Raw genomic sequence first — 22,645 nt, 5'->3', positions numbered from 1 at the left:
ACACTTTGAGGGATTAGAAACGAATGATAAGCAGGTTAAATTTAGACTTTGGCTTTTTGTTTTCATTCCTGTCAGCTCCAGTTCATAATGTGTTAAAGGGCAGAGTTTGTGTCCTGGCGTTCTCACTGGAGTCTTCCATTCCAGGTCCCTCACCAGCAGAATACTGTAGTAACCCCCAAATGTCTGGTGAGACGATGCTGAGCATTCAAACAGACTGCCTTTCTTCTACGGTAGGAGAAAGTCTGAAACGAACTACTATATATTGCAGATTGACTTTCTGTTGTTGTTTTTTAATTTAGGAGGTAGGCTCAACATTACAGAAAGACACTTGTGCTAGTGTTACTGTAATAAGTTTGAGGCTGAATACAAAAAGCTCTCTACGTGATTGTGTACCAGTAGCATCCCTTTTAGTTTTAGCTCTTGGTCCAGAAGAGAGCAAGAACTTATTCATTACATCTTATTCTAAGACTTTTTAATTACATGAACAAAAAGCTTTACTCTTGAAAAATAAAGCTTAATCATGTAATTAGTTGTCTTTTTTCCAACATTGTTCTAAAGCTTGAATATTGTAATTTAAAAAATAAATACTGGTTAAAAGGAGGATAACAGAAGATGGCATCTTGCCCCTACCTAACTCTAAAGTTATTTTTATAAAGTTATTGTTCCCATAAGGTGGTGCCCTAGAAAAACAAGGCTATATTTTTACTATGATAAAAAGTGTGTCCAAATAACTATAAACAAACATGATGACACTGATAATAATGTACTTGGAAATTAACTGTTAAACACATGCCTGTATTTAACTATCCAACAAAATATGTCCTAAAACCAGTTTGCTCTGTCGTAATGACAAATGATGTCAACGACCAAATACCACTGATCTCATACTAGTAAAGGGAATGATAATTTTGTCTTGAATTGTATGTGTAGTGTCGTAGTTTATTTAAATATTACATAGCTGCTGTCTACCCCATAAAATTCAAATAACTTTTGAGCTTTTTTCCTCCCTCTGCTTTTTCCTAGAAGTCAATATAAGACACCGTCTGTTCAGAATAGGTCAGATCTAATTCTTGATCACTTCAGAAAGGCTACTGTAAACAGCTGAGATTTTTCTGTAATACTATTTTTAGATAAGTCTTTCATATTAAGCTATCTTTAGATACTATTTCATGGGTGGCAGGGCACTGCTACTTGCTCTAAAGATGGGTTTCAGCATCGTGACCATGTGTAACAAACTCTGTCCTATCTGCTGCAGATGCCCCCACCAATATTGGTCAGTCTGGAACTTTTGACACTCACCACAGCCCTTTTGATCTCTGCAGTTACCTAGTCCTCCCTTCAAGAGGCTTGCCTTTCCATATGTCACAAGACAGAACACAGATAGGAGAGATTGATGGAAGTGTGAGTGGAATCCTGGCTCTTCCACCCTCTCCCAGTCACTAACCTCTGAACCTCAGTTTTCCATCATCAAACACTTAATAATGACAGTACCTATGTCCTCTGCTGCTGTGAAGATTAAATGAGATAATAAATATCGAATGTTGGTAACAGTGCCTACACACAGAAAACCCTCAACGAATGCTGGCTGTTACTATTACTGTTTAAGCTGCAGAAACATGGGACATACAAATGTGGAAAATCAGATCTGAAACTAACGGCAAGATTAAAGACAAACAATTGCTGTTTTAAAATCTGAATTAGACAGTCTGTATTCTAAAACACATACACACACAAAATCTGTACCAATTAAATACAATAAAGTTGAAAGGGGATATAAATTACAGTTTTTCTTTTTTAAAAACAGATAATAGTAAAATACTACAGTCAGCTCACTATACACAAAAATCATGAACAGCAGCTTTTCATTAAAATCTCCAATATCTTATTCATTTACTGATGCTAAGAACTTAAAGAAAAAAGGTACAGCAGGCTGTACACATTCTCTCGCTCTCACAACACATTTATTGCTGTACATCTAGACCAATTGTACAGGCATCTACAGAACAGGTACATAAAGTACCTTTGTAAAAATTTCTGCACACATAATCCTTCAACATCTCCATCGATAGGAGAATTTTACAAATGAAGACATGGACAGCAGGGTCATCTGTATTTAATCATCTCCTGCAAACATAGTGAAGTGTGTACTTGTGAACTTTATAGCTCAATGCATCTCGTCAGCATTTCCCAGAAATTAAGTAAAACAGCAACAGCAAAATCACACCACAATGAAGCCCACCAATCCAAAAACAAAACCACACACACAAAAAAACAAAAATCAACACCCTTTCCCACCCCAATCAAACTCTTGATATTCCTTCTGTTTTTACAGTAATACTGCTTTCCACACTCTACCTGCCTTGCTGGGCTGAACCAAGGTATGAGAACAGCTGGAGGCAGGGCCCTCATAATTGTCAACTGTTATAATACAATGTCAAGTCAGCAAGTGGCGGGCTAGGTGGAAGACCAAAGAATATAGCTGTGAAATTTTTCAGTGTGCTTATGAAACAGAGGACAGAACGGCAGCATGTGGCCTGGTAGCCAAGGGGAGTATGGCACCACACTTGCAGTCAAATTGTATGTACACATAAAACAAGAGTGGACAGCAAAATTCAGTCATGTGTAAGTTCTTTGGTTATAAAGAACGGCATTCTGTAACTTTTTCTGCAGAGGGATTTGTGACCTCATTCTTAGGCAATCAAGTCTTTTTCATCTGCTCGTGTATATGGGATTGCCCAAGTTGCTTTGTAACAAAGTCCAGTACCTTATGATTTTCTATAAACCACTTTTATCTGCATTTTAGTGTTCAGTCTGTCTGTCTCTGAACAGACATACTATAGATACACATTTCATATACATAATATATATTATTTATAAAAAAAAAAACTAAGAGTATTGACTCCAGATTCTACAGTAAGAACTGATTAAAACTGTACAAGAATGAGTTTGTTTGAATCTGTGGAGGTTTCTACACAGTGGGGTGTGTAGTAAGTGCAAACAAAAATACTGCCACTTAATTAATCCAGGGTTTTCGGTTCTCTGGCTTTCTGAAAAAAGCAGAAGCTGTCGATTCACCCAGGCGACAAAGCACCGCTGATTCTTCCCTCTCAGGAGGGAATAGAAGGTGGCCTAGGAAGCACATGGCTTCTCCATGCTGGTCTGAGGTCCTGCTGGGCCGCAGCATGTTTTAAAGATGAGGCTGGTGCTTTTTCAAGAGGACCTGGGACAAAGACGCTGAGGCCTGTGGAGGAAGTGCTCGCTGCCTTTCACCGAGGGGTCGAGGTCCTGTTCCCCTGGAATGCAGAGGATGGTGAGTTCGAGCTCTTGTCCCCATCTCCCTTCCCCGCCCACAGGGGCTCTTCCTAAAGAGACCCACAGGATCCAGTTTATTATGGAATTCAGTTCTAGAATTTACACTATACGAGGGAGAAACCTAGCTCCAAGGTAAAGCTTATAGGAAAAGTAATGGACGGCAAAGCCCAGAGTTAAAGTAGAAAACTGTTACTTCTGGGTTTATATGCTGTGGTATCGGGGTAAGAACAAAAGTCAAATTTAAGTACTTAAAAAGTTTTCAAACTGTAACAGTGTCAGAACAACTTATTAAAACCAAAATAAAAATACTAAAGACATTTAAAAAGGAAAAAATCACCATAATCTCATATTACCATAATACAACAAATATTTTTGTGAATTCCTTTTAAACCAAGATCTTTGGCAGGGACACAGCATTCTGGAGACTTTCAAAAAGTAAAATCCAAGCATTCTTTCTGTTTGTTGGGTTCTAAATAACCTAGGCAATGAAATGAGGGGGGCTGTTGCCCCTCTTCCCTCTTCTATGGGCTGTGAGCCTCACAGTGCAGGCCTGAGACACCCTGCCTCATATTACTTCAGTGGAGGGGTTTGTGAAAAACTTATCCCCCCGATCCACCCCAAGTGAAGCAAAATCTCAAGTGTGGAGAGTAGTGACTCCTGGGACTCTGAATTTTTAAGAGGCACCCTCTCCCGACCCCCCAGGGAGTTGATTACACATTTAGATTGAGAAGCACAGTTACAGGATGAACTTCCACAGTAAAACAGAGAGACTGAATGGCACCAGGATTACTTTATCCTTCACCAAGCAATTATCTTATCCTTCACCAAACCACTTTCTCGTTTGGTCAGCTCTGTTTTGCTAAAGCGCTGGCACTCCTAAACCCCTCACACAGCTGTGCTTGGGGCGTGAGACCAAAACAGTGATCCTTAATGGGAAGAAACGCTGGCACTCAGGAGCAGAGCACTCAGAAGAGGATACTCTTTTATTTATATAATTCACTATTTTCCTTAAGAATATTAGCAAAAATCCATTCTGTTCTAATATGAAAATTAAACATCATAATAAACCAGCCGGGGTAACTTCAAAAGCCCAAATGTCACCTATACTTCCCCAAAGCACCTTTTATTCTATGGGCACCTAATGACTGTATTTTATCAATTCTATGATACATGTTATTTTACCCCACATTTTAACATCTCTGAAATTGAGTTGTGTCTTACAATTGCTGATATGATATAGTTTAATTGGAAGTATTTTTTCTTAATGATACATAGAATAATGGTGTATGTGATAAGCAAAGAAATCAATGATTTAATGAAATATGGTAGATGCTACCAGAATACCTTGGGATAGCCATCTCAGGGAATGATTATGAGACTGACTGATCCTTACCCACGTGAATGTTTAATTCAACACAACCCATATTCCAGTTCAAAAAGCCACTGCTCCTATATATTTCACAGTTCAACTCTGAAACTATGCAAGCAGACTTGCAGACTTGTTCCCCCAGAGCCTGCCAGCCGGGCAGCATGTGAGCTTGCTCCCCAGGTGGGCCCATCTTCTCTGTCAGAAACATCTGAATGAATCTCTTCTACTAAACCACTGACTTAAAGGGCTTCTGGAGGTTGGTACACAATTAGGCGAGTTCACTGACAGCACAGAACCCAAAGGAATGCCTCTGGAATTTATTACCTGGTCATTCTCTGCTGAGGAATGTATCTGGCCAGGTTCCTGTGGCCCATCTGAGACACTCTTACTGTCCATTTTATTTGGTAGGTTCTTCCTACTCGAAATCTCTTCAGCAGAAGAATCTGTCAAACCATCAAAATCTTTCCCATCTGACACACCCATAAACTCTGTGAAAGAATGATCCTCAAGGACATTTGTGGTGTGCTCTATGGTCACCTCCCTAGGGCAGAATTCTCTTGCTGGTTGGCCATTTTTACTGGAGCAGTTATCTTGTTCTGAACATGAGCCAGTCCTACAGAATAGTTTGGAGTTTTTCCCAGGAATACTTTGGGATGATGGGTTCCCTTTGGCTAAGGCACTGTTTTCCTTGAGTGGCACCATAATCATCTTATCCTTTACCAAGCCTCTTTCTAGTTCTGTCAACTCTTTGTTTGAGGATGGTCTGAAATCATGCGCAAGTGATGGTCCAGAATGCTCACTGGGGTCTGCATCTTTCATCTGAATGACTAGCTGATCTGAGCTGTCACTAGAGGGGACTGTCATGTCAGACAGAGTGGCATTGGAGGCACTGTGGGAAAAGTAGCCACTGGTAATACTGCTGGTGGTAGGGCTACGGGACACTTCTTTCTCCAAGACCCTTGAGTTTGTCAAATCTACTTTAGATGAAAACCACTCTCTGTTCTCCAAGCTGGCATTGTAAACACTGAAGTCAGCAAACTCCACAGGTACATAAGGCTGTGAACCTATCAGTTTTCTGTTAAGAGTTTCCAGATCACTTTCTTCCTCTTCAGAGTCCTATAGAAATGAAGCAAAAGTCAGCCATTAGCTCTTTACAGCAACTGTATTGTTGAGACATGTTTTAAATGCTTTTCTATTAAAGGCGTTCATGTGTTTGTTTGTTTTTTTTTTTCTTTTCTCCTGAGTTTGGTTAAATCTTGTCACCCATTATGGGCACAAGTACATTATTCTCAAGTATCTGTGAACAAAAACCCATTATCACCTAATATGAAGGAGATTTATTTCTTCTGTGCTCACTCAATGCTAATTAGAAACCTTTCCTCTCCTGATTTAAGAGAAAGGATGGAACAAAGTGCAGTGGACTTAATTAGCTACTCATGATTGGTTTTCAGTTGTGATGCTGTCCTTTCTCTAATTAAATGAGTAGACAGCCAGAAGCAGAGAGGAACTGCTGCTTCACTTGTTCTTACAATCCTCACCTTGGGGAGCAAAGTGCAGATAAATAAGGTGATTTGTGAAAAATCTCTGAGCTATTTTATAGGAGAGAGGGCAGTAAAATAAGGCCCCAACAGCAAAACACCTAAGAACACAATTTCAACACCCATTCTGCAGTATTATACTAAATATTTGGAAGGCTGTAAAATACTAACAGACTGACAATTACCGTTGAGGGGTTTTGAGAAGCTTAGATGGAGGATTTGGTTAGAAGGTGAGGAAGATAAGATTTAAATGTAAATTTCCTTTGTCAAATAGCTTTAGAATTCTTTTTATAAAGATTGGTAAATATACAAAAGTGGGTGTTATTAACTCCCAATCTCTCTCCCCAATGAATGATTCTTTGATATTTTTGTGGAAAACAGTGTAAAACATGAGTATTTTACTTCCAAATAAAAATAAATGGTATTACTATCTAGTCATTTCTAATTAACCTAACAAACATCTGATGACACTGCAAATATTCCTTTTCTCTTTTAAAATGTGACTTTCACTCAACAAATAATCATCAAGCACCCACCACATGCCAGCCATTGTCCTAAGAACTGGGAACACTGACGGTGGGCATAAACAGGCATGGTCCCTGCCCTCAGGGAGTTATGACTTTAGGTCCTTGTTCTTAGGACAATCCTGGACACAGCATGGGTGGAAATTACATTCAGCATAACAACGAGGTAGCTGTAAAGACCTGGAACCAAAACATCGACCTTACTCATCAGAGAGAAGAAGGAGGGGGAAGGTTGGAAAGAGAGCGGATGGGGAGGGAGACCATGCCCCACAAATACAGCAGATGGTAGTTCACAAATGAATGTAAATTTCATCTACTTACTTTTACAGTAATATTTTCTTCTGCATCTCATAAGATGCTAAATATATAAAAACAGCTCAATACTCTTCAATCCTTCTTAGTTTAAAAAATAACTTTAATATAAATTATTTAAAAGTATTAGTAGTCTTAATTCCTTGGCTATTAATGAAAGGTGAATATCGATTATCAGTGATAAAGTTCCATAAATCAGCAAAATAAAATTTTTTGCAACACTAATCTCTTGCCGGAGGAATGTATGCAAAGGAGCAAATATTGGACAGAATTATCTGAATCAGCAGCCTCTATCTATATATTCTATATTCTCTGCTTGACTTGTTTATACACAAAATTGAATTTCAAGTGTCTGTATATCTTATATTTCCTTTTGGTTTAACCTACCAAAGAAACATAATTCCCCAAGCCCAAGAGTCTCTGATGCAATGAAATACTAAAAAGTTCGTTTGTACAAGGAAAACCAAATTTGAAGATGAGAATTAGTACTTTGGGGCCCTTTATATGCCTGAAGTTATTTCTTCTAAAGACTGAGGAAAAGCCTGTCATTCAAAATATAACGGTGCTGAATCAAATATTCAATTATGAGTATAATATGTAGAAACAGATATACATTTATCAAACTCACAAAGACAAAAAATTATTCCTAAATGATCAGAATTACCTTCGTAACTCTGAAGAGTCTACAAAACCCTCTTGACATGAAGATCAAATAGAGATCAGTACATGGTTATGCATTTGGAGCAGGGGTGAGCATGGGAGAGTGACCCAAAGAGAAGGGCAAAAACAGCAGGAGTAACTACTTTCTGAAAAAAGAGTATAGATGAAATATTTTCCAACATTGAAAAGGAGACTGAAAGTTTGTCAAGTTATTGCCTTCAAAAAAACAAAAAAAAAAAAAAGCCCTTACTTGGTTTAAACTATATGTCAAGGGAATTTGGTTAGATTTTTTTATTCCAGAAATATTTATCATTGTATCTTAAAGGAATATTTATCATCGTACCTTAAAGAAGACTAAGCACCTTCCTACTATGTCTTAAGGACAAAAAGAATGAAAACCCTACCTAAAACTAGAGTACGAAGTCAAGTTCTCAAGCTTCTCTCTAGCTACAGTCTTCAGGATTTTATTTTTGCAATTTTACTTTATGCAGCTGATATTTACCTATAGATAAAACACCTTGATTTTAAGAAGGGATCAAAACCTACATTAAAGCAGTGACTCTAGGCAAAGAGTTTCATTCGATTAAAGTCATTTTCACTCCCACTATAGTCATGTCTGTGTTGTCCAGCAGAGAGATAGTCTCTGTTTTCAGAAGGACTGTAGCATCTGAGGGCCCCAGTACTTCTGTCCATGGTGCTAAGGGGTGGGCGGCTCCTTTCAGAAACCGCACAGGGTGACTGAAACTGTATTATCTCTGGGAGCACTTGGGATCACTGGGGTCAACCCAATTAGCTGAGGGATGGTGAGCCTTTGTTCTTACACTCTCATTAACAGTGCAACCCTGAGCAAATCGCTCAACGAGTCTTTCGTTTCTTATGTAAGATGGGAGAAATAAACCATATGCTGTCTATGTAAGACCTAAGAGACAGAGAGAAATGCTTTTCTTTTTGCTCTTTTCTCTGCTTCATGGCTTAAAAAGACCCACAGGCATATCATTGCCTTTATCTTATTCATACAAGACATGAAGTACATTTCTATATCTTCTCAAATTGATCAGATAAAAAAAGAATGCTTTAAGAACCAAGCATATCTATATCTACTATACTTTATGTGAAATTACAGGTTACTTGGGTAATTAGATGAGCTAAAAAATAAAAGGAACAATGTTTCAATATTGCTCCTCAAAAATGATTTCAAACTCCCTTGATTAGACTGAACCAATGATTCACACTTTAATTTTTCAAGAGTGGAAAAGGAAAGAAAGTGAATTAGGAACAAAGGAATAAAGCAGTTTATATCCACTTATAAGGGCAGAAATAAAATTAAAGCTTCTCGAAGAGACACTAGAACCTCAGATCATGCATGTAATACTCTTAAAATCTATCAAAACACCCTGGAAAAGCCGTTATCTGAAATTAATCAAACAGTTCAATGGCTTTAGAGATGAACAGTGCTCAGTGAGCCAGGTTTCTAAGGAGAGAAGAGGCCGAACTCTCAAGTAAGATCCCAGCAAGAAAAATGGTACCATCAAACCCTACTTAGTGAAATTCATGGTATGTTCCATCACATGGAGTCTAACTGCTGCTCGAGACTTCCTGGATCAAGAGAAGCTATTTCTGTCTTACCCTTTGCTTGCTAGAAGTCCTGAGATAGGTTTTATTTAAAAACATTGAAAGTATAGACAATAACTCTTGGGCAAACTCTGTGAACAGTGAAACTATCTCCTGGGCAGCCCCCAAAGGGTCATTCAGTTATCTCTTAATGGTGCGTTCTATCAAACTGTATTGTTAAAATGAGTTTAAATTTCATGCCTGCACACCATGGAGGTAAGTGCCATGTCAACAAACAGATCCAATCAGCCATAGAGAATTTGAGGGTAATAAACTAGCCGCTTGGCCTTTCTAGCCCATGAGGCAGCCTTCATTAATTAAGCAGGCGGGGGTCAAGTAAGCGACTGACAGCTCAATAAGATTCAGAGAGATGGAAGAGCCTGTTGATGTGTATCCTATTCTCCAGCAGGAACTAGGTTGGGGGCTTTGGGCTAGAGGGACAGGGAGAACACAGAGGCAAAGGCAGGGGAGAGAGAGTGGTGAAGGGGAAAATGGTGCCTTTTCTCCTTCCCTCAGTGCACAGGAGGAATGAGAAAATCATGTCCGAAGATCCGCTAGCGCTCTAAGCATGCAGCAGAGTGGCCAACTGCACAGCCAGATTAAGCTCTAGTTAGTTTCACATGTTGTGCATTAGCAGCATACTCTAGAACTGTTAAAGCAGCGGTCCCCAACCTTTTTGGCACCAGGGAACGGTGCTCTTATGAGAATCTAATGCCTGATGATCTGAGGTGGAGCTGAGGTGGTGATGCTAGCGCTGGGGAGTGGCTGCAAATACAGATGAAGCTTTGTTCACTCCCCTGCCGCTCACCTCCTGCTGTGCGGCCTGGTTCCTAACAGGCCATGGACTGGTACCAGTCCGTGGCCTGGGGGTTAGGGACCCCTGTGTTAAAGGACCTCACACTAATGAGCCTCTTAAATGGATCTGACATGGTGTAGCTGGGAAAGGAAACTTCCCACTCTGCGCGCAGAGTAGTCAGCAGGCAGACATCAACATCAAGCAGCCCCCTCTTGCTCCAAGCAGCTTTACTTTTTCGGATTCTAGGAAAAGCCACACGAGAGTGAAAGCCCAGACACAAAATTTGAGAATTCTTTCCAGGTCTGAGAATACAATTGAGGTTATCATTTATAATTCAAAGTGTCCAGTATACAGTGTTTTAAAAATAATTTCTTGTATTTGTAATCTGAAAACCAAGTGCTGAGGAATGAAATTTTACAGGTAGCATTTCAACCTACCTGTAGTAAAATATAGATAAGCCAGCCTGAAAGTGAGACTGACACCAAGGGATTTGGAAGCTATGTGGTGAGCAAATTAAAAAAAGCTACCCGAGATGTAGAGATGATGATGGTGGGCGATGACAGACTGCAGTGTGGCTATGAACTACAGAACAATCTTGGCAATAGCATCAGGCAATACGAAAAAAGCTTCCAAACATACCCACAGCTAAATGCGTGGTTACTTACTCCAAGTAAGTGCAATTCCTCTAGGTAGATTAACTTCAGAATCTGGCCAATATGTACAGGCACATCAGAAAAATTCAATATTAGTTAAGGTGATGTCTTTGTTACACTCTTTATAAAAACTAGAATCAGGAAAAGTGCCTTTCCCCCCTTTTCTATTTATACTAAGCAAAAAATAAAATAAAACAGAATGAACACTTAGAAAAAAATTACAGGTCATGGCCACATTCATGCAAAATTTCATTACTGATGGTCACATATCTTTTAAAAAGTCAAGACCCAATACATATCTTAATTTTTTCTAAATTTGGATGATTATGAAAGGGCCTTAAACCCACCACCATGACAATATGACAGAAATGGTTCCAGAACTTACAATCTTCTTCTCACGTTTGCTATTGTGTTCTACTGGCATGCTGCTGCCATTGCTTCCTGAGGGTACAATGCAGCCAGGGTTATGTGCCTGAGATGGAGGCATGCTCTGCAAAGGTTAAGACACACAGATGCATCACACACAGAAGACGATGACAGCCGAATTACACGTTAAGTACGTGCAAGTTAGAAAAGCAATGCAAACATTTTTATTACATGTGAGTAGTGCAACAAATAATTTTACAGGCTGGCGTTAAACTACTGATGAAATCTGACAAGACTACACAGATTCTATGGCAAATAGCGTAATTGGTTTTATTAAATTAAAAAAAAACCTTTTAATATTTTCAAAACACCTCAGGAACATCTCTTTCTCGCTTGAAAGATAAAAAATACTTTGAAAAGCCATAAACACAAAGAAAACGACAGCAATAATAACAAATAAAAAAATTCCACCATGACTCTGTGCGCTTAAGAAAGAGGTATTCCAGAATAGGATCCATGGAATGATAACCAATACATGTTCACATGCGGCATCTACCTTGTTAGTGCAAACTGTTACTTTTCCACAGGCAAAATGATTCCATTGATTCCATTCTATTTTACGTGGTACAGACTAGCCAAGCATTTACCTCCTGGCTTAGAAGAGGTTTTGCTTCAAGAGCTATCCTTTTCTTATGCTCCTCTTTTACAGGCATTAGGGGCTTGAAAAACTTTGGCGGCTGAGGAGAGAATGCTTTAAAAGGGCTGACTGTTAAGGCATGAGGATTCTCTGATGTACAACCTGCGGAAGACAAAAAAGCATAGGTTTATAGGTACAGAGCACTTTAACCAACACTCAGGAAGCGAGGTAATAACCTAGCCATAGAAATATCTGGTATAACAAAGAAATTAATAAGCTAGTATTTGGATAAGTATTAAAATGGAGGTAGGCAAGAATGGAGATTATTTCTACAAAGTCACAAAGAGTCATCAAACAAATCAGAAAAACCGAATTTTCTACTCTTTTCAAGATCCAACTTAAGAGCCACTTACCAGACCAATTTTGACTCATGCTGATTTTGTTTCCCTGAATTCTCAGAGACCTTATTACCAGCACGTACATTTTGGCACATTATCATTTAATATCTTATTTTATATGTATCTCATTTCCAGTTAGATTTTAAGATCTATAATGGTGACTTTTCTATCTTTTACTGCACATAGCAAGTAGAGGTTCAATAAATAATGAATGTATACTATATAAATTTTCCTGCAAGCTCCCTTTTCCTTCAAGCCACCCTGCTCCATGTGACTAAAGAAGGATAATTCTTCCTGGCTTTTACACTTTCTTCTATTTTTAGGCCTCTTTTCCTCTTTCTATATTTCCCCACCCCAGTTCACTGGTACAATGGTACTTAGTAAAATGTAAGATTAATAGCACTGCCTTACATATTCAAAGAATGCTGTTCCCTTCAGGGCGCTGAAAGATTTTATAGTTAGGTAATAATGCTATCACTAATCAAACTCATTTCTGGTAACATTTTAAAAATTGCTTTAGGAATCAGGGATGTGTTCTCCTAAAAAAATCCTTTGAGCACAAAAACATGACAGAGGTGGATATTCTTTTGGTAAAGAATGAAATCTAATCATAATGTGATAAGATTTGTGTGCGTTTCAAAATTGACTTCCAACTCAAGAAATGATATATGAAAAATGATTTGAATAGTCTAAAGTGCTATACAAAAGGCCTATTATTACATTATTTGGATGATACATTGGATACAAGGCAAAAAGAAATCGAATAAATGAACATGATATGTTCTAGTCAAGAAGATAGTTTCGGATCATCTAGCAAACTAGAATTTCAGCTTCTTATCTTATGTCATCTGTAAAAGAATTTTACCTCATGCTTTTCCTAAGAAATTATAAAGAAGAAACACAGAAAAACAATCTCACCACTCCCTTCTTTGCTCCTTCGAGGTGAATCCCTGGGCAAAGTTCCATAACACGCGACATCTTGGTAACTGGAGCTGTAGTCAGACATGTCCAGCTGATTCTCAGGCCAACCCTGCAAGGTAAAAATATGGGTTACACTGTAATTAAGTCCCTCTAAAATGAGAAATAAAGCCCAGATTTGTTTTTTTCTATTTTTTTTTTAATGGCAGTATATGTACTTGATTTTTATTACGAAATATTTTCAACAGGTAGAAAAGTGCTAAGTATGACAAATACTGTCATACCTGATATAACTAGAGTGATTGTTAATATTTTATTGTATTTGTTTAAGATTTAATAAAATCACTACAAATAGAGTGACCTACAGGTCCTATTCATCTTCCTTCATATCCAGAAGCAGCCACTCTTATGAATTTGGTATGTATCTACGGTGACTGGATAATTTAAAGACCAAACTGAAATAGTTCCATTAATAATTTTCCCTGGGTAGCAGGCATAAACTGGGACTGCCCCAGGCAAACTAGATGGTATGATTACTCTATATATCTGAGATTTAACACTATCAAACTGGCATAAGATATTGGTATACTAAAGGGAGAAAACTCCTCTTGTATATCATCTGAACTTATTTAATTTACTTCAACTTCTCAGGAGTTGGCTGCCTCTAAGGACAGATTTTAAACTTTTTGAGAACATAATCCATGTTTAAACTCTGAATCATCCAGTCTCTAGCTTGTTAACTTACATAGGATACGAGTTCAAAAAATGTTTCCTGAATAAGATGATGTTGTAAAAGGCCCTTAATTTCAAATCTCTAATTTTATCCCTTAGAAATAATTGTGATGTTGCTATGGTGGATGTAATACCTTCTGAAATCATGTACAGTTAGATGCATAAATACACAGATATTCAATTATGTGTGGGATTATCCTGGTATGGAAAGTAGAGTCATGCTCAGTAACGATTTAACACTCAGAGTACACAGTAATTTCACGTGAATTATTTGAACTTGGACATGTGGAGACAATGATTTGCATAAGATTAAGATGGGAAGTCCAGAGATTTTAAAAACACCAAGATACCCTAACCTTCCAGATTTAGAGTTTGCTAATAACCTAACCATGTCCAAAGGTGCACACCTTATCATCTTCATCAAAGCCAGAAAGGTCTGGTCGACTGGAAGAGACCTATAAAATATGAGTGGTTTTATCAATGTGTTTACATAGTCAATATGAATTTTACATATGCATCTATAAAGAAATATGATGTCATATATACAGATGAAGCCTATATGACCATCTCCTCTCTTCTTTCTTCCCTCCCCAAAAGCAATGACTATCCTAAATTTGGGGTTTATTATTCCCATACAGATTTATATAATTACATATATGTATACCCATAAATTATAGCATTATTTTGCATATTTTTATAATTAATATAAAATGGTATCTTACTATTTATGGTCTTTCTCAACAGTCCAATAATTTATTTGTTCTATTCTGGACGGAGAACTAGGTTGCTTCTAATTTGTTTCTATTACAAACTACGATGAAATACATGTTATTATTGCCCCCAAGTACCATCATAGCTGCATCCTACCAGTATTAACATGTGAACTATCAGCATCCTTTAGTTCTAAATATATCCTGTATATCTATGAGACTTTCTGAGCACACATTAAGGCATGAAATCTCTGGCTATTGATAAGGTATGTGCTCTTTCATAGGCATTTTAGGATCAGCTTATCAGATCCTAAAAGAAATTATGTTAGGAATTTAAAGATCAGTTGAAGGAGATGTGCCAATGTTTTGATACTGTAGATTCTCATCAATGAATAGTCACTCTTTCTCCACATGTTTAGGCTTTCTTTGCGGTGATAACTGGATTCAGATTTTCTATGTCTTCTTGCTTCTGTTTTTTTTTGTAGAAATTTCCCTTTGTGTAAGTTGGTACTTTTACCGACATAACATTATTCATCATTTGCTCTTATGATGTCTAACTCTCTGTTCTCTCTGTAGTGATAAGCCCTGTATTATTTCCAATATTTGTATTTTCTTTCCTCTTTTTGGCTCCAATCAATTCTTAATTAGAAGTCAGCCCATTTGACCAGTCTTTTCAAAACACCTGCTTTTCAGTTTTATTAATTCTTTCTATTGTTTGTTTTCTATTTCACACACCTCTGTTCTAATCTTTATTATTTCCTTCTTTATTTGAATTTATTATGATTCTGCTAATATTATCTCCTTTAAAAAATTATTCTGATTATCTTTTTCCAACTTAAAAAATTTTTATCCATAAATATTTCTCTATGAATCTCTTAAAAATAAAGAATTCCTTTTCCTTTTTTAAAAAGCATAACCATGCTACCATTAGCATACCTTAAAAAGTTAAGTGATTCCTAAATAGTATCGGACATCCAGTTAGTGTTCGAATGTCATGCAAACATTTTCATAGTTAATTCTGAATCTGGATCAAAAAGGTTCATATGCTGCAATTGGATGATATGTCTTATAAGTCTCTTTCAATTTATGAGTTTTACCTTTTCTCAAGGTCGTTTTTCCTGTAAAGTTTCCTACGGTCGAGATTTTGCTAACTGAATCCCAGAGGTATTATTTAACATTCTTCTCTGTCCCTTGTAAATCTTAGTAATTAGATCTGGAGTCTTGATCAGATTTAGGTTCTTTTTTGGAGGTTACTAGGTAGAATACTTCATAGGTAGTCTTTCTTTAGTATTTAAGATAGATATTTCCCTCATTTATTTTTTACTCTTCTTTTTAATATGAGCTACACATTTCCTAATGGTAGCTCTCACTTTCCTTTTCTCTACTGTCTAGTATTCCTAAGATTCCACTAAAGGCCCAGTCACGTTACACAGCTGTGTTCTCTGGCGTGTTTCCCTCAAACTGAGGAGCAAGTGTGGCACTTTGGGACGCCTGCACCAGTGCTGAATGTCCTATCCTGCCCGTAAGCCCTGATCACAGGCCCCCTCATGTGGTGCCCCCAAGCTGAGACACGTCACGTGAGCCCCAGACCCTGGCAGGGTGAGCTCACACTGTGTACGTTGGGTGTGCTGAGGCTCCTCCGCAGGTGCCGAGCTTTGGCGGAAAGCGCTTCTTTGACCGTGACCGCCTGTAAATTTGAAGAAATAAGTAAAACTTATTTTTCTCCTTTGATGGCAAGAGTAACATATGTTTATTGTGGATGATTTAGAAAATACAGAAATAGAAAACATTTCAATCCTACACGCCATTTGCTCCCCCATATTTACAAACTTGGAATCTTTTTGCACCATTTTTTTTTTTTTTTGCTTAATCTATCAAAAACATATTTTTCATAAATAAAACCAGGGAAACTGCTGAACTAAAGACATTTATATGTTGTGGATTTTTTTTTTTATTTAGGTGGGCAGAGAAAACGTAGAAGAAATATATATCTTCTTGTAAAACTACATTAAACTTTTATACTGTTTTCCTCATGTAGTAATTTAGGTGGGACTTTCACTAAAGGAGGATTTTTCTGACAGATGCTAACATTAGTCCTCTTGTTACACAAAACACTTTCCATAACTTCAACTATTACTTCTATAAAATTACACCTCCTGTCTTACAGTTCCACTACCTACTAGATTATTTTTACCTGAATGTCCTGTTCTTGCCGCAAAAGTTAACCAGGGTCCGAAAATTAGGGTAATAGCATGTAGTTAAGCATATGAAATTCAAAGTCAAGCTTTCCAGGTTTACATCTGACTTTGTACCACTCCCTAGCTGTGTAACGTTGGGCAGGTTAACTAACTTCTGTCAGTTTCAATTTTCTCATTTACAAATGGGGATTATAACAGTATTTACATCATAAGGTTATCTTGAAGATTAAATAAACTAATATATCTAAATTACTTAGGCACAAAGCTTATGTAAAAGGTATTTAATAAAATATGGTCATTATTTTGATTTTTCTTAGTATTTATCAAAGTAACTATTTTGTCTAATGAGATCTCTATTCAAGTTTTTCTTCTCGGGCAGATTTAGAGAGAAGGTGTTTGGTAAATAAATTCATCTTTGTTCATTTGGGGTAAAGACTGGTGACTCATCGTCTGGTCTAAATACTGCAGTTACTTGCCTGCCGAAGCCGCTCAAGGCTCAGAATGTTCTCCACCTGCAGCACGCCACGCGTGTACTTCTCAATGTAAGTTTCTCCATCTGACGTGCCTTCATTTTCACTCCTTGCTGCCATGAGAGCCAGAGTTTCCCGGTCCTCAATTTCCTCTGTTGCCTAACGTGACAAAAAGGTGATTATGATACTTTTATATGAACAGTATTTTTTTTAATTCAAACTGTAGTGAGAAAATGATTTTAACACATTCTCCGTTACTTAAATTTTGATATTTTTAAAAAAGTAATATATATTTTACCTTTGGTATATTGGATACTATTTCATAGGTTACACCACAGGAATAAAATATATTTTTCAATGATATTCTCCTCTTCAAACTCTGGGTGAAACTCTGGTAAAAAAATAAAGCCAAATTAAGCAATGTGAAAAGATGTTATTTAGTATTTTGCAAATTGTAAAAGCATTATCAATTGTTACATTTTTTGATACATATACAACACCTTACTCAGTGAAACATAAAAAGAATGGGACCAAAGAATCTTTGTCTCCACCCATGAGGGACAATAATGTCCAGCTGTTTTTGGCAGAGTTTGCAGCCTATTCGAGTGTGTGAGTGTGTGAGTGTGAGTGTGTGTGTGTGTGTGTGTGTGTGTGTGTGTGTGTGTGTGTGTTTGCTTCTCTGATTTGCTGCCTTCCTTTTCATCTCAGGGTTTAATCAGTCTAACTTGGCAAATTACCAGAAAACTAGAGAGGATCAGCACCTCTGAGATGAGATCTGGGGAGGCATTCAGATAGGAATTTATTTGCAGCCTACATGTTCTCCTGGTTTTGTCACTAATCTGCTTAGACCTGGCACTTAACCCTTTTCAAACAGTGAAATGTCATAGCTCCACTGCCTCCTAGGATTATGGGTCCCGAATTGGTGAAGGTGAAAAACTCCTTCAGTGGCTGACATTTTCCTCTGCTAATCTCAGGCCCCATTATCTTGGATAAATGAGAAGCAGACTATGACCTGGCAAGTATGGTAACAATCTGCACATCCACCACAAAACACTACTTTGTGATAGAGAGAAGGAATAAACTTAAGAGTTCATACAGGCAAAAGCAGAATCAGGCCCCGTTACTACCTGTTTGTTGTAAATATTGGCTGCAATCCGTTTTCGTAATACTAACTCCATAGCAGCCGGGTGGCTGAGCTGGACTGTGGTCTTCACTATCAGGTAAATCCTTTCATTCTGGGGAGTGACCCTATTCAAGTGAACGGAATCATGCACCGAGGAGTCCCAAGAGGCTATGGCTGAAACCTAAGAATGGGAGAAGGATGGGAAGATGGAAATAAGACAACTCGGGGGTAGCATTTTTACACCACATGCTAGAGAAAGAAAATAAAGGCAACTCAAATGAATTATAGATATTTTTCCTTGCTTTTTTTGAATGACAGCACAGAAGTTCTATTTTTTTAAAGTCCCCAGTCCTCTTCTCCAAAGCAAACCACAGTAGCTTAATGGAAAGATAGACCTACAGGTATGTGCAGTAATCCAAAGCCCTTTTAGAGAACCTTAGGAGTCAATTACCTCCTCATCACTGTGCTTTATGATGGGCAGGTAGAAAAACTGGCTGCCATGCTCCTTGGGCAGGATGGAGTTCACACCTGAAGCATGGGGGCCCACGAGCTGCTCATTGGCACTGAGGTCATCCGCTAACCGTGTCCAGGGCACAGAAAAAAAAGTGGAGAAGTCAGGTTTTAATTATGCACCAGAAATTTTAAAATATGTTTTTTATAGATAAAGTTTACATATAACATATTTTAATTTTTTTCTCTCATTCCTTATCCTGCAGTTGAAATAGAGACTCTAATACTCACACAGCTTTTACCTTTTTCAGAAACTATGGGAGTCAAAAACAAAACAAAACAAAGCACCTTTGTGAGTCTCCTATAAATTGCACTGAATATATTCTATATATAGTCCTAGGAATAAACATTTTCACTATATAAAGACACCTTAGAATTTCGCTGCTTTCTGATGTTAATTCCTCCTGGAACCTAGTGTCTGTTGTCTTACTTACATAACATATTAAATTAGAGATTTGAGAAGTTAAATGATCAATTTAGAATCAAAGTTCTCAGCACTTGGGAGAAATCTGAAGGTTGTCTTCTTCCAATGTCCTATGCAATGTGGGATTTACCCTTCACAAATCTCTGTAAATGGTCACCCAGCTTTTGTTTTCACATCTCCAATAACGGGAACTCACTCCATGAGGCACATAGTCTACTTCCAGGATTTTAAAAAATTCTTCATGTGAAGAGCCAAAGCCCACCTCCCTGTGTCTTCCATCCATCCATTACTGGTCTTCCCTCCAGAAGAGGGGTTTTCAGGCTGTATTTTGAGGATCCCAAGGGCCTTGCAGAAGGGCCTGCTAGAGCCTGCCCATCCCCAAACTCAGCAACTCTGCTTTTGTATTCTACACTTGGGATTCCATTTAAGATTTCATTTGAAAATGGATTTTACTGCTAAAACATATTGAAAACCAGTGTTCTAGGTTTGCCCAGGTTTGATCTACTTGCTATAATTAAGGATAACCCTTAATAAAAGGTGACAATGTGATCATGTTGTGGCATCAACACTATTGCAAGTGGGGAGCAAGGGGAACTAGTAAGGAATGCAGATTCCTAGGCCATTGGCAAAGCCTAAAGATTCGGAATCTCTAAGGGTGATTACTTTCTCAGATAATTTCTATGTTCATTAATGCTTTAGAGTAATAGTTACTTTAATGTTTCTCTACGCAGTTCTCAATCTCCCAAGTCCTCTCTTTTTATGATTAAATATACACATCTCTCTTCTAGTGATTCTATATGTCATGGTTATATATATTTGGTTGGACTAAAAATGTCACCTAGACAGAGCATATGAGTGATTAGAAAAGTGATTTAAGGATCAAAATCATGTGAGTCTGAAGAGATCACAAACCTTAATTAAATGTAATAACCTCTGGAATGTTAGCGGTCTACTTACCATTCAAATCAAGGAAGAGAACTGGTATGTGGGTTTCCATTCCAGGTGGTGGAATCCTAAATTTAATAACAAAATTTAATTATAACCAAGTATGTATTTTACTCTTGTTGAGTAACGAGACACCACAGAGGCATGGACACAGAGAACCACCGTGGAGATACAGGTTCTATTAATGAAATATTTTCACATTTCTTGATGTCCCTATTAACACAAAACATGGGAATTATGCGACTTATATAAAGAACTACCAGTTATATGAATGACAATTAATTAATTGAAACAAAGATTATTTGATTCTTTTCTAAAAGTAATTCTAGTGATGGGAAAGAGATAGGGATATTGTTAAGAGTGGGCACACAGGACAGGATCAGAACCCAGGGGAAGTAAACAAAAGGAACGATATTTTAGAAGATCAAAGAAGGAAAGAATAAAAGATGTATGAAAGGAGGTAGTTAAAGAGGGCCTCAAGGAGTAGAATATGATTGAGATTGAGCTGGCTGTTTATCATAAGTGGCTGGCCGATATACTGCATGTAACCTATAGGATTCCAGCGCAAGAGGAGATTCTTCAGAGAGAAACATCGGGTTACAAATTGCGTGCCTGCGATTTGAAATTTTCTAGTTTCATAATATTGTGAAAGCAATTACACTTCCATTTATCATTACAGACAAAATAACATCACTAATGTTTCTACGCCTGTCTAAAAGAGGTTATCTGGGCATGTACATTTTACGCTGAATAGAAACCTAATTTCTCTTAAATGCATAGGACATACTGTCATAATAAGAATGAGAATAAGCAGCAGCAGCAGTTACCATTAATGAATGGGCACTTATAACAAGGTATTTTTAAAATATATTATCTCTATTCTTTACAACAGTATCAAAAAGTTAGCTCTGTTAATAGATTAGGAATAAAGCTAAGGAAATTTAACACCTAAGAGCTGCAGCTGGAAACTAAACCAGCTCTATCTGACTCCAGAGTCTAAAATGTGGCACTATTTCTTATAAGCATCAGGATTGACAGATGAGTCAACTAACTGACCATAGTTTGTGTAGTGTTTAAGTGCTGACTCTATGTTAGTGATCAAATTAAGTGGGCACTAGGGAAAATAAGAAAATATACTTTCTGCCCTCTTCGGGTACACCCTAAAAACACTTTTCTTTTGAGCCAATTTTGGGAGATCCGCACAGCATGTCTAAGTTGCTCATGCAGAGGAACTGAGAAATGTGTTATCTGATTCTCGGCCAGGTAATAAATGCTCTCTAGCTTCCTGTGAGAGGAAGTGGGCTGCGGTGGGGAGGCAAAAAGGGAAGGCAGCACAGAAAGGGAAAAGGTGAGTAGCCCTTCTCACCTTAGCTCATGTTACTTAACATTTCCTGTGACAATCCTGGAAAGTTACTTGCATGACTCTTGCCACAGGCCATCTTGTCAGGCCTGCACAGAGGGAAGGGTGGACTTACCAGTCGGCAGGTGCCCCAGGGATCCCACTGCTGGGTGCTGGCACCAGCACAGCATTCCTTTCTTCCGTAAGCCCGACCCATTGCTCCACGAGCCGGGCTTCCCGCTCCACTTCGTCCTCTGTTTTCTCTGGGAGATGAAGTGAGGGAATGAGTGTCAAGAAGGAAGAAAGTAAAATTTCTACATTTAAAATAAGTAGAGTTTTACTTGATGATACCCACGTATGGCTTAAACATCAATTACATTCCAAGAAAGAATTTGAGGCTTTACAATTCAAGCCTGAGCACCCCAAGCATTCGGAGAGGCTACAACACTAGCTTGACAGACCATAAACCAAGAAGAGTAGAAAGTATGTTGGAACAGGAATTAGAGGACTTGGGTTATTTTACTGGTTTTGTAATTTGGGGAAGTTATTCAACAGATGAGTCTAGTTTCCTAAAGGGATAATACAAGTCGTGTCTACTTCATGCACTTATTGGAAGGATCAAATGAAATAACAGATGTGACATCAGTTTATAAAACTATACACCATTTTATAAAAATAGAGAATTAAAAACACCATTAACCACACTCCACAAAACGCCACAAAACTTTCATCATGAAAGGAATTTTATTTGATATATTTTGAAATCCTCTTACCCATAATCCAACTCTGGAGCTGCCTGGGCATAGTCAAAGTGAGTTTTCATTAGCAGGCTGAGCACATACACAAACTGTGACACTAAGAACACTGAGCCAAAATGTTTTACTGAGGGAGAATGTTTGCTAACTTCTCCATAAAATGGACTAACATCTGTGATGTCATTTGGTACAGAATCAACCACAATGAGTGAATCATAAAGTCAGAATGAGACACCAAGGGTTTTAAGAGCATATTTCTACTCTAAAATTCAACAGGTCATTGCCAGCATAAGCAAACTGCATCCTTGGAGCTGGGTGGCAGGGAGTGGAGCTTTAGGCCAACTT

At 37.9% G+C, this 22,645-nt stretch overlaps 1 protein-coding gene across 1 annotated transcript in view; it reads right to left on the bottom strand.

The window, feature by feature from the left end:
* Nucleotides 1–4,262: 4,262 nt before the first annotated feature.
* KIF13A (kinesin family member 13A) overlaps nucleotides 4,263–22,645 on the bottom strand; it is a 175,878-nt gene continuing 157,495 nt past the window's right edge. Inside the window, 13 exon segments of the mRNA XM_015587289.2 lie at nucleotides 4,263–4,998; nucleotides 5,000–5,797; nucleotides 11,161–11,265; nucleotides 11,789–11,940; nucleotides 13,095–13,206; nucleotides 14,234–14,281; nucleotides 16,146–16,223; nucleotides 17,211–17,363; nucleotides 17,503–17,595; nucleotides 18,332–18,508; nucleotides 18,779–18,903; nucleotides 20,219–20,274; nucleotides 21,682–21,808. Coding sequence (XP_015442775.1) covers nucleotides 4,960–4,998; nucleotides 5,000–5,797; nucleotides 11,161–11,265; nucleotides 11,789–11,940; nucleotides 13,095–13,206; nucleotides 14,234–14,281; nucleotides 16,146–16,223; nucleotides 17,211–17,363; nucleotides 17,503–17,595; nucleotides 18,332–18,508; nucleotides 18,779–18,903; nucleotides 20,219–20,274; nucleotides 21,682–21,808 — 2,063 coding nt within the window. The 3' untranslated portion in view covers nucleotides 4,263–4,959.

Source organism: Pteropus alecto, unplaced genomic scaffold (assembly GCF_000325575.1).
Source record: "Pteropus alecto unplaced genomic scaffold, ASM32557v1 scaffold121, whole genome shotgun sequence".
NCBI lineage: Eukaryota > Metazoa > Chordata > Mammalia > Chiroptera > Pteropodidae > Pteropus > Pteropus alecto.
This window is presented reverse-complemented; position numbering and strand designations above follow the sequence as displayed.